The sequence below is a fragment of the Atractosteus spatula genome, chromosome 7 (assembly GCF_055471065.1).
Source record: "Atractosteus spatula isolate fAtrSpa1 chromosome 7, fAtrSpa1.hap1, whole genome shotgun sequence".
Taxonomy (NCBI): Eukaryota; Metazoa; Chordata; class Actinopteri; order Semionotiformes; family Lepisosteidae; genus Atractosteus; species Atractosteus spatula.
Window position 1 is genome coordinate 41672447 of NC_142712.1, and position 12733 is coordinate 41685179.

A 12733-nucleotide genomic window follows, 5' to 3' on the forward strand; every position below is an offset into this window, starting at 1 on the left:
ACAAACAAACAACCAAGTGTTTAGATATAGGCGGACTATTGTGATAAAAGGTCTGAAAGGGAAACGGAGGTTGATCTTACATGTACTCCAGAGTCGAACAAAATAGCGTATAATATTGTATGTCTAAACAGTTGAAAGCCCTTGATGTTAGTGCCAGTGTATGTGAGCATACTTCAAGACAAGAAGGAAGGACGTTCATATTTCCATCTGCAGGTAGCACTAGAAAACAGCAGGGATTTAAAAGTACATATATGATGTATTTTTAAATTTGGCCCTTTAATCAGTCTACTCTCTGAGGTACAGGAGGTTTAAGAAATGTAGATACTGTTAAGCCAGTTATGTCTTTTTAATATTTAATACAGGGCTGAGCGATGAAAACGACTCTGCAAGAGAAAAAAAGGTTCTGTCCTCCTGGAACGAAATGGCGAGTCCATTAATTGTTAAGTTTCATAAATGTGAAATGAGTTGTTAAAGATATCCAGCTCGCCCCCCCTCACCCCCCAACCTGGCTCTGCCTATCCACCTGCTGGTTCGAGGCCATTAAGCCACAGCAGTGTCAGACTCACCTCCCATCTCTCCGTTTCCTAATTCCCTTTCCTCTCCCAGGGACAAGTCACACAAATTAGTGGGAATTTTCCCTAGAACTGGGTCAGCACCTGCAAAGTCCAGGCTGGAATGTGTGAATTTTTAATGAGACCCAATAACTGCAGCCTTCTACAGCAAAGCAGGGCCTTTGCCACATGTCAAGTCCAGGGGCGCACTCAGGTCAAACAAAGGAGCCACTGAGAAAAGCAGATCTAGCTAAATACCAGTATAATGTTTGGTATGGAAGACAAATTCAGATTCTTTCTGCTTTACAATGATCTTGGAAAATATTATTTCTGTATTGTGTGTTGTCCGATCTATTGCAGATACAAACAAATCGTCTGCAGGACATAGATTTGTTAGATTACATCTAGGGTTTTATGTTAATGCTAGGTATAAGTGTGTTGCTTGTCTGAATCTCTTTATCTATGGCCCTTAAGGAGAGAGGTCTGGATAATTCAATATAATTTTTCAGGCTTTGAGCACAAATGTAAAAAATCTGAATTCAGACTGGATGGAGAATGACTGAACTCTACTACTATGCATGGTACATTCCTTGAGTAGTCTTAGACGTGTCTTCAACGTTTGCAAAAGCAACAACACAAGTTACGATTTTTCTTTCCAGCTTCTAAACAGGCATGACCTTGCAAAGGAAAAGGCAGCACTGTACTGGGTATATAATCCCCTAACCATTTTGGAATTTCTATCTGGGGTTGTAACTCAACTCTTGTTAGCCTGCAGCCTAATTTCCTTGAAGTATTTGCTGGTACTATGAAGAACCCTGCAGGGATTGATGGCATATGCCTCCAAGTGATTCTCAAACTGAGACAAGATCAAAACAGCCAAAAAGGAAGGCGTGTCTAGGGCTGCCCGCCTACTTTGCCATGGGGTGCTGCTCAGTTGCTCAGGAGCTCAGTGTTCTCCCAGGCCTTGGTCTGCTCTCGGGCACACAAACCTCTCCGCAGCCCTCAGGCTCGATCGCACACGCAGATAGAGCGATCTCCCGAGCCCGAGAACTGCACATTAATCAACGTCTTCAAATTAAACTGGGAGATAAGGAATTATTATTATTCTTATGGTGAATTTATGTAATGCTCCTGCTGTCAGATTAAAACGGGTGGGGGGGGGCACAAAATAAACAGGTATTAGCAGTGCCTGTGCTCAGCTCCTGTCACTGGGCACAAGCACAATGAATTCTCCTGACTTCGGCAGAAAATGAAATGCAAAGCAGCTGAGTGCTGGTGTTTTTGTGCATATCCAAGACATCGAAAAGGCGACAGACTAATGGCACCTGAAAGCAGAAAGCATGCCCTGTGCCAGCTTTCCCCCTGCGCTACACCCGAGAGCTGAGAAGGGGACTGATAGATCTCTAAAAGTGTGACACAAAGTCCCAAATTCAAATGCAGTCCTCCGCTGCTACAGCCAATAAAAATGACATCCATCCAAATTTCTTTTTTTTTTCCCTATATGCAAACTTAACTGGCATTTTTTGGCAATGTTGCTGCTACAGTGCACAATATTTATTTAAAGGATTTAGCGTTTTTCTCTTCCACCGAACCGGTTTTCCCCAAAAACCTTAAGCTCGCAAGCGCCAGTTAAGTTGAGCACGCCTCCAAAACAAACTCCCAGCATCCGACTGTAAAATGTGTTTTTCCACACAACGAGCATGGCGGAGCCAAACGCGACGAGGGACAAAGAGGGACTGCTGGCAGCGGATGACACAGGGTTCTGTTTTTACAATCAAACAAAACAACAGAGCCCGAAGGGAGGGGCAGCTTTGCGGCTGTCTCAACACTCTCATGCCTCTTGTTTCGGGCCAGAAAGGGGAGCCGACTGGAGAGCAGCCTGTTTAATTTACCTGGAGCCAGCACGTCCATTAATCACCTTCCTAACTTTATGTAGAAATATCCTGCTGAAAGCCTTCCATGGTAAATTTGCACCATATTGTAACAGTTTTTCATGTCTTTGCCATGTTCAACCCCTTTGTGGTTTATTCTGCTTTTACTATGACTGTGCTTTGTGCCTTACTAATCCTTACTCTAATTATCATATACCTCAATGTGCATTTAGAAATGGATACACATTTGCATGCTACATTGCCTTGTGCACTGTCAGACCTCAACATGATGATTTATCTTTTTCGCAACTAGTCCAAGTGAATACTGCTTTAATGATCTTTTTTCAGCAAAGCATATACAGTATGGACTTTAAATAATGACAGATGAAAGCAGAGATTTGGAAGCTAGGCTGAAGCAGTGATAGCACTACTATTGTAGGACAATATGAGTTTTTAAACTTTGATGAAAGAATCTAGACTTAGGTCAGAAAAGATTTTTTCACAGTTTTGTTGGTCAATCCTCAGCTCAGCTCAGACCAGAGGACGTCTGCCAGGGGCTCAGTTCATTCAAAGTCCCGAACCTCCTGACAGAGTCAAAGGGAGAGCAGCTGTTGTTTGAATTTCTTGACCAGAGTGTGAACATCTTACAGCCCTATCTTACCTTCCATGTAGCTGTGTTTCTCCTGAAGTAGGCGAACATTCGTGTAAACCAGTTGTAAATTTCATTGAGGGTTAACTGCCTGTCTGGGGCTTCCAATATAGCCTGAAAGAGAGCAAGAGCAGGAATGAACAATCTGGCACCTAAATTTTTCTAAAAAAAATAAAAATTATTCTAAGAAGAAAAATTATATTCTAATTAGAGAGCTATACAAGATAATTCAAATTTGCCTTTTTTCAGAAACAAATTTATTGAACTTAGTTTTAATGAAGGAGTCTACTTATCAATCCAGCAAGCAGGAGCATAACTCATACACACAGGGTGCAAGGCAGGACTTAGAGCCAGTGATTGCTCTCCTCACTCCAAATGGGACGCCAGCCCGTTGCAGGGCCATGCAGAAACAGGGGATTTATCTTAGCCAGTCACACCTAGTCAGCTCGCCTCTGGAGGTCAGGGGGATCCAGCAGCACAAACCCATGCAAATGTAGGCAGAGCATGTATACTCCACACAGACATCTGAGGCCAGAATCAAACTCAGGACTATGGAGCTGTAGGACAGCAGTGTGAACTGTCGCTCCTCTCATGTAAAAAAGAAAGATGGTTCTAACTCATAAGCCAACTGAACAAGATGAGGATGTGCACATAGCAGAATAATTATGTCACTGACATTTGGATTACCTGTTCAGGTAACTGGGGGCTAACTAGGGGTTAGCTATACCCAACACCTCAAATGTTATAGAATATCTACACCATTTTCCTTAACCAGATATCAACTTAAAATCAAGCTCTTTAAAAACACCAGACAAAAAAAAAGGAAAACGGCTTCCTTACATGTCGTATGAGCGAGGCATAGGTGAAGGGAGGTCTGACATCAGCGTTTTTGTAGAATTCATGATTCTGTGCAAGCTCTGTGGAAAAAAATACAGAACTTCCTTTTCCTTCCTTCATTTGCACTTTTCATTGTAGAACCTATTGCTTTTTTTATTCCAGGCCTGGCTGGACAGGAAAGCTCTTGAATCTCCTGGAGTGCAACTGGACTCACATCTGGGCTGTCCTAGAGTAGAACACATCTGAGCACAGCCTACACTTCCTCCATAATTATCATGTCTGCCTTCTATATGCATTTGCTTTTGGGATTAAAAACACAATCTCCCAAAGTATCACCATGTATTTATGCAGAACAATCAAATGTACAGTATGGTCAAATGTAATGTTTTTCTTTAGAGTTGCTCCTGTTGCATTCAGTAAGACCAGATGTGTTAGTGATTTAGAAGAGATCTTTCAGGCTGAAGTTACCTTACTGTTCCTAAATTAGGATGTCCCTACTAAAGCAAATTAATTGTTCAGTAAGCGTGTGGCACAAAAAATAACTGCGGGTTAGGGAACCTTTTTGCACAGAGACTGAAGTGCTTCCTGTGCAGCACTTGTTGGGTGCAGCATCAGAGTCAACAGAGGTACGCTGTGGTGGTTACACTGTCAAGAGTGTGATACTCTGCAATATTCTCTCAGTGTCAGAGAGTAAGCACTGTGTAGAACTCTGTGTGCATGGTACATGCTGTGTGCAGTACCAGAGTTTGTATTTTGTGCTGTACTCTCACTGTGAGTGTGTATACTGTGTTAGTGTGTGTTCAGAGAGTACTGTGTCAGTGAGCATACTACATGCTGCACCTTATTGTACAACAAAGTGTTCTACGCTGTTCTGTCAGCTACTCTTTTGCACACTGTACACCATTAGCTTATGGACTGTGCTGTACCTGTGTGCACATTGTGCTAGCATGCTCTCTGGTCTGCACTGTTTTAGTGTGTGTGTATTGCACTCAGTATACCTGTATGCTGTATCCTCCATGTCTATACATCTGTGCCCAGAACCATACCTGAAGCGATAGGGGTGCAGAATTTGTCGGAGTTCCGGCGGCGGATGGGTCCCCCCACACTATGCAGGCTGGAGGAGCTGATGACAGATGGTCCTTGGCGCAGAGGGGTGATAGGGGCAGTGGCTGAGGTGGGGGGGTGAGGTAACCCCTCTGGGAACGTGTCGCCCTCCCTCTTCAACAGAGAAGCGCTAGAGGCCAGATTGAGCTGCAGACACAGGAGAAAGCATAACAATTACCAATATGTATGACAACAAGAACAGAAACATTGTCCTGATCACAACTTTAGCACATCCATGTATTCTCAGCAACCACTTTATCCATAGAGGGTCACAGAGAGCCAGAGCCCATCCCAGAAGGATAGGGATACGGCACAAGACGGGATTACACCCTGGACAAGACATCAACCTACCAGCCCAATCAAGGGCACACACACACATGCATGCAGGGGGCAATTTAGACACACCTGAACAGCAGGAGTGTAGCAGGAAAGCAGTGCACTTGGAGAAAACTTGCACAAAAAACAAAGAACATGCAAACTCCATACTGAAGGCACAGAATCTAACCCACGACTCCAGAGCTGTGAGGCAGCAGCACTTACCACCACACCACCAACCTCTGCACATTTGCCAATAACAAAGCCAGAACATAGTGGAAGCTTTTGTTAACTAGAGGTTTTCATACCTTTATGATTAAGCTTTACACTTGTAACTTGGCCGGTAGGTCACAGATTGGGTTTAACCTGGGCCTACATTCGTCACATCATTCAACCATTTCCAAATACCTTTCACCTACTGTGTGAGCACTCTGCAGCTACACAGAGCAGAGTTCTTAAAATCCACGTACACAACATGCAGAAAGCAGTTTACGAGGAGTGCAAACAAGAAGGCCTTGTGTGAAGCATAACAATAATTAGACAAAATAAAAAAAAACACAAAAATGAGCTTTGTTAACAACAGAGCACATTACCGAACAATCAGTAACAGTATCTCTCTCTAACTGCAGATCAGTTCTGCCCAATTAGGTAGAGCTGAAAACGACTGGAAACCAGTCTCCGGCCGCGCCAAGTCTCCGCGGGAGTTTCTTTTCAAGGCCGCTTGTTTTGCTATAATTAAAATCATGATGTGCACGTGCTGTGGGAGAGGAGAGCAAATGGAAAACTAATACAATAAATTAACTTGGCTACCCCTTCCGCCGACAGCACTGAAAACCAGGACCATCTTGAGTAATTAGGGGGGCAAAATTGTTTAACAGGTACTTAATTAACACTGGATCGGTGCCAGTTTTGCTGCAACTCAGACCATCTTAATTGAGGGCAATCTTTGTTTTGTTGGCTCCTCTTGGGTCCCCAATGCTGCTCTGAACCTCTTCTGCAGATGCCAGAGGCAGTTTCTGATTTCCCATTAGGTGCTAATGGCAGCTCATCCACTAAATTTGTCTCCCAAACAGAAGTCGTCCTACTTTTCTTGCCACGGTACAATACAATTTATATCCCCTCGAATTAAGACACTCCATTTCTAATTGACAATTAATTTCAATGTCTTCATATTTTAATAAGACTCCTCATCAATCTTGCCATGAAATATTCATTAGATACCTAGTAATTGCATTGCACCGGGTGTTATAGATGAATTTTCATTCATGAACAGGGCATTGCCTGTGATAACTGAAACATTAGTGGCTGAGACCTTTCCCCTGTAATGCTCACAATATTTTTCTGTGCATTTTAGACAAAAGGCCAATATGGACAAAAACGATTTACACATTACATTTAATTGTATTTATAAGCCCCTGATTGCTAATGTTTACAAAGTGCAATGCAATGAAAACGTGTTAGGAACATAGGACAGCATGGAGAGGTACTGTATGTGACTGCGTGATACTAATCAGGAAAGCACAAGAAACATTTTCTTACAGGTTCGGCAAAGAGAAAAGTGTGAAAATATCATGAAACTTTATTTAAGTAATCACATTTCAATATTTCTGAATTCCATTATATTTCTTTCAGTTTTTAAAGCAATCATTTTTAAAAGCATTGTATTCTTGCATTGGTCTAAAACATTTTTCAAAGGTTCTTCTAGAGTTTAAGGCTCTCTAATAGACATTCCAACACATTTCCTCTGTATGGAGGAAACAGTGGCACAGAAACAGAAAACAGCGGAGTCTAAAGTCACAGCCATTTAATGGTGAAAGCTGTGTTGCTTTGACACAAAGGCTGCATCATCCTGCTGGACAGAACTGGGCATACAAAGTGCTTTAAGCTTTGGAACTTCTGAATTCCTCATTGTATCCGAGTTGCTTGGTCAATCCTCTGATTTGGGCCAGCTGTTAGAGCTTTCCATCATGCAGGATAACATACGTCACTGGGAAAACTGGAATGTATGATCCACCTCAGAAAGACACTGCAGTATCATACACTCTCACACACAGTTCTTTAGTATCACATCACAAGAATCTCACAGAAACAAATGGGTAGCTGAATGGAAGCAAAATAGAGCACATTGAAAAACTAAACTCAAATGTATGACTTGATGATGCTTTGACACTTAGAATGCACCTCCTTGAAAGAATCAACAGAATGTAATGTATCATTTAGGAAAACAGGCTGGTAATACTCACAGGCTGGTTAAAGGGCTTCGGCTCTGAGGGCCTCATGTGCAGATGTGTCATCATGGCCTGAAGTCTTTCGCTCTCCTTGGCTAGCTGCAGAGACAACACAGCACACTGAGCGAGCCTGACCACACCAGGACTGGCCAGGAGGGAGAGGGACCTGGGACAACCAACACACATTCCCAGGGTCCCACCACCCTTTCTGTAAAGAAGTTCTATCTGCACTTCCTCAAGTTTTACCCCGCTTACATATCACTACTGATGCTTCAGAGGTGCACTGAGTTGACTTTAGTAGTACATTTGAGGATTTTGAAAATAAGAATCAGGCTTTCTTGTACTCAACTCTGTTTGAGACTTTTAAAAGAGCTTCAGTTCTTTTAATTGTCAGTTTAATACATTCATTCAAACCTGAGAAGGGCTCAATCTCCTTCAGTTTGAAAAGGATACAAAGGATGAGTTAATCCTGCTTTTTGTAAAAGAGCATGGTCAGATATTTACGAACCATCAAAACTGTGCAGATTTAAATTTAAGTGTTCATCGGTGTAAACCATTGCCTTTGTGTGGCAAACACATAAAAGGTGAGGTGCAGTTTTTAAAGATGGGTGGACATTGAAAGACTGTGAGTCTTAATTCCTTTCATTTCCCTAACTCTAAAACCTGTTTTTCTTCCTGCAAGCAGGACATTAAGGTACCTTTTTGAAGGAGCTGAGGAGTGTGCTGGGCTGTTTTGTTTGGCTGGTATAATTAAATGCTTGTACTGTCTGTGACCAGTAATAAAAGTCAGCCCTTTAGTATCTTTCACACCACACTTCACAGCAACAGTACAGTACAGCATCTTCAAACTGAAACTAAATTTCACACACTTAGCTAAATGAAAGCGTGCCTACAGCAATAGTTGCTCATGTTTGACATTTCAAACTGCTATAAGTGGCAGACAAGCCATTCCTGTCGCTGCAGCAAACAAACTGCACCCAGGAAAACGAAACCGTTTAGGTACTTTACAGAAATGCTTTCAAAAGCTGATCCCCACTCTCCACCACTCTCCAGAGCATCTATGGGCTGCACTAAAAAACTGCTTGATGTTTTCCATGTTGCTCTGAGCAGTGCCATAGGGATAAACAGTCCTGGAAAAGGAGCTACGAGCAGTGCTGAAAACACTGAGTCGCTTTTAGTGAAACCAATTAAAATGGTTTGGAGAGCCTTGAAGAGCACGCTTTCTATTCTGAAATGAGATCGTTAACAGGTAAAGCATTTTTTAGTTTTTTTAAATAAAATACCTGTACAAACAGCATTTAACCATTGTAAATTGTTTAATAATTTTTTTTAGATCTGGGCAAAATCCATGCAAGGGGACATTCTCAGTTTTGAGCCTGTCGGTGCCTCACGTAGTGCCACGTTTCAGCTTTATCTTCGGTATGGAGAAAGACTTGCATCAAAGCAGGTTTCTCCAACTGATTTCCTTTAAATTGCTAATTTTACGGCTGAAACACATATGGCATTCCTAACCATGTACCCAAGGACCTACAACTCCCCGCCAGTGCTGGTCAGAATTACTGTGAGATAAAGAGTCCACAGTTCTCTTGCTGCTGTGGGAACAAAACCTAGATGGAGTCCTTCTGCACTGTGTTTCCTTCTCACAAACTGTCTTCTGAGATTCACATAAGCAACACTCTTTCTCAGGCACTGCTGGCACACTCAAAACTGCAGTCACAAACTCCAGCATTGCATCACAGTGTCTGAATGCTAACAAGAGGCTACCTCCTCCAGCCAACACAAGGGCTACACTAACGATAGGAGATATCTTTCAACAAACTAGAGGAGACATAAACAGCACCAAGAGCAGAAAGGCACAAAGATACAGATTAAATTTATGATGGCTGAAACTTCCTTGAGTTTTGATTCTACACCTCTTATTGAGCAATGTTTTCTCTGGGCTGTAAAAGTCTAAAGTTAACAACCTTACACAAACAGACAGGATGAAGTCCTTGAATATTGGATTAAATGTGCTGCTGCAGTTATTAACCCCTCCTTCCACATGAAATTCTGAAACAGTAGCTCTCAGTGCAATGGCTAAAGTCCTCACTGGCATAGAACTGAAATTACGAGATCATTCAGGCTGATTCTCTCCTATCAGTGTGCATTTTTGGCTGGCGCTGGGACTTGTGTGGGACAGAGATGTTTAGCACCATGATCTGTTTTGATGTTAGCTGCCTCACTGTCATTTTACATTTCTTGTGGTTTTTAAAACATTGTGTGCTTAAAATAGAGATGACTTTTCAGACCCACCTGAACTAGTTTATGTGGTTGTGCTTTGTTTTTTGAGCAAAAACACATGCTCAACAAGTGGCCAATTAAGAGGCAGGACTGAGCAATTCTCTGGAGGGGAGGAGTGTGCTAAACATTCAGAAAGGGGCGAGGAAACTGGAGAAGAATGATCAGTGCCCAAACGGGAACAAGCATGATCTTCACAAAGCAACACCTGACTTTCAAGTTTATTTCAATTCATATTTTTTTAACTGACAATTGTTGCACCCTTCAAATCGTAGTGAATCAATTTAACTTTTAGCTTTCTTTTGTTTCTACCCTTGTCGTTGTCTACACTAAACTTTTATGCTACAGTTATAGTAACCTGTGGAAACAAACTTTTTCAAGTAGGGACAGTTTGCAATTCAGTGACTTGGCCTTGTTTCAGCAAAGGTTCACAAGAAGATCTGTTTTTACAACTTTAAAGCATGAAAAGGAGCACACTGGTGAAGAAGAATGCATACAGGCTATGAACTATTATATTTACTGTAGGGAGTTCAGCTCTGTCTAAATCTGCAAGCCTTTATTGTAGGCGAGATCAAAGTGAAAAGTGAAGAATGACAAAAACTTTGAGAGCGAGAGCATGTAGCCCAGTAATGCCCTGCTATTGGGACCGAGCACACATTTCTGAAACTGCTCAAAGCACACAGGATATCTAATCTGCCCTAGAACAATTCAGCAGTTTCATCCTGCATCTGCTTATTTGAAGATTAAGGACAGCAGGTATCAGCCACCAAGGAGGAAACATGTGGTGCTCGGGTTGAGAAGCAGACATTGCTCAAGACAGAGAAGACAGAAAGAGACAGTGAAGAGAGAGAGAGAAAGGGAGTGAGGACAACAAGCGATTTCAGAGGTGGAAGGGTTAAGACACATCTGTCTGGTTTAGTGTGGTGAGGAACGACAGACCCAAGAAACGCACGCATCCCCCCGTCTCAGGTCTCATTAGAGATGACACCGCTTACACGTCTCTAACAGCACTTTCTGAGCCAGCACAGCGGGAGAGAGGCCCTGAAACCTTAATAATTGGTGTCCAGCCTATTTTTTCATGTTTTTTATTACAAGCTCCAGTAATTTCTGTAAACTTCCAACTTTTATTGTGACAAATTGTGCAAAAAAAAACTAAAAAGTACTAGCCCTTGTCTGCTGTTTATACTGGCAATGGACATCGCAAACAGCTCCTTCCAACCAGTCTTTGTTGTCTTCTCATAGCGGAAATACCAACAAATGATCTGACCCCTCCCTCCCCCCAAATACCCCCCAGAGCTCTTCTAGGAAACAAAGCACAAACCCCACCACGTCTCCTGGCTGCGATTTCAATGGAGACAATACCAGCTCGATGGTATGGAATGGAATGGTGACACTAGCTGAATTTTGTGATTATCAGATTAGGAGCAAAAAAGTCTCCATTCAAGACAACCTTCAGAGGATTAGTGAATGATGGTTTGCTGAAAGGATCTAAACAATTAAAAGTTTTCAATGATGAGGAACAAGGAAATGACCGAGTTCCAGTTTTCCAGTTTAACATGACTAAGAACTGATTATTGCAGGTGTTTTTTTTTACTCAAAATCCTCACTCATTTACTTGGCTATCTCGGACTTGGCAGACAGGTGCGTCAGTTATCTGATATAACTACCCACATAACTGATATCTATGAGATTTTCTTTTTCTTAAAGTAACACCTGTAAAAAAATAAAAGCAATTGCACTGCTAAAGAAACAGACGAACAAGACTTCTCCCCATTTAGTTCTTTTTAGTAAAATACCAGTTCAAAATATTATCAAATTAAAATAAATAACTTCCAGCTTTCAATCACCTTAAAGAAAGTTGAAATTAAAGTACCTAATTATTGCTTTCCAATTACACAGCCCTTAAAGAGCATAACTACATTTAAAAAATAGGTAAACAAACATCACCATAAATGTCTGTAGTTATGTTTGATGGATTAGATAAATGAAAGATGGATGCAAATATGTAAAAAACAATGTTTACAATACTTAGACTCTCTTATTAGATTACAGGCGTAGTGACTCCAAGTGACAGTGTGATCATTCACATCAAAGAGAGATCCTCCTGGACTGCCCCACCCCCACTCCCACCCTGCTCCCACGCCCCCAGGCTGGCAGTGTCTTGTGATCATAAGATGTTTTGCACCCACCTGGATTTCCAGCTGCTGGACAACCTGCATCTGGACCCTGCACTGGGCAGTGCTGCGGTCATCCAATGCGTGTTCGCTGTTGAGGTGCCTGACAGGACAATACAGAGACCCAAGGTGAGTAAGGAGTAAAGACACAAAGGCAGGCCGAGGAACCTCTGCAGCACAGAGCCACATGACGAGGGGCTCAGGTCTGCGCCACTACTGTCCATCGTTTAAAAAGCTGCTGCAGTGGCAGAACCCACACTAAGGATCAAAAAGCTTTCTGGCACAAAGTTCTTCCTGCAACCCGTCCAAAATACTCTGGATTTGCAATTTGCTTCTTAAAATAATTTAATCAAAATAAATAACTGTTTACTCTGTCTCTGTCTCTGTCACAGAACTCCAATCCAAACAGCAGCCATTGAAATTCGTGATAGACTGTTTTAAGAAAATATGCAGAGCACCACATTTTTTTCCATCAGTAGGAATAGTTTTTACAAGCTGTATAAAGTTTATTTTCTTCACCAAAGACATTTGTACATGAAAGGATAAGGGGTGAAAGGCACATGTATGCTTCTTATAAACCAGCTTATAAAACAAAGTCCTCATGTAATTCCGAGACCCTGTCCTGCAACAGTGTAAAGCAAGTTCACCCGCTGGTCAAAATATCAGGAACCATCAAATGAACAGTGGTGGGGCATATATGGCTGGCTTGAGAAGAACAAAAGAGGCT

At 42.0% G+C, this 12733-nt stretch overlaps 1 protein-coding gene across 7 annotated transcripts in view; it reads right to left on the reverse strand.

The window, feature by feature from the left end:
* Positions 1–12733, reverse strand: part of foxp4 (forkhead box P4) — a 135450-nt gene that overhangs the window by 13061 nt on the left and 109656 nt on the right. For all 7 annotated transcript variants that reach the window (XM_088920944.1, XM_088920943.1, XM_088920942.1 and 4 more), the window contains exons 9-13: positions 12022–12109; positions 7571–7654; positions 4955–5159; positions 3912–3988; positions 3084–3185 (exon numbers count right to left, since the gene is read on the reverse strand). In XM_088920944.1, the coding sequence (XP_088777070.1) occupies positions 3084–3185; positions 3912–3988; positions 4955–5159; positions 7571–7654; positions 12022–12109 (556 nt within the window). The remainder of the gene's footprint in view (positions 1–3083; positions 3186–3911; positions 3989–4954; positions 5160–7570; positions 7655–12021; positions 12110–12733) is intronic.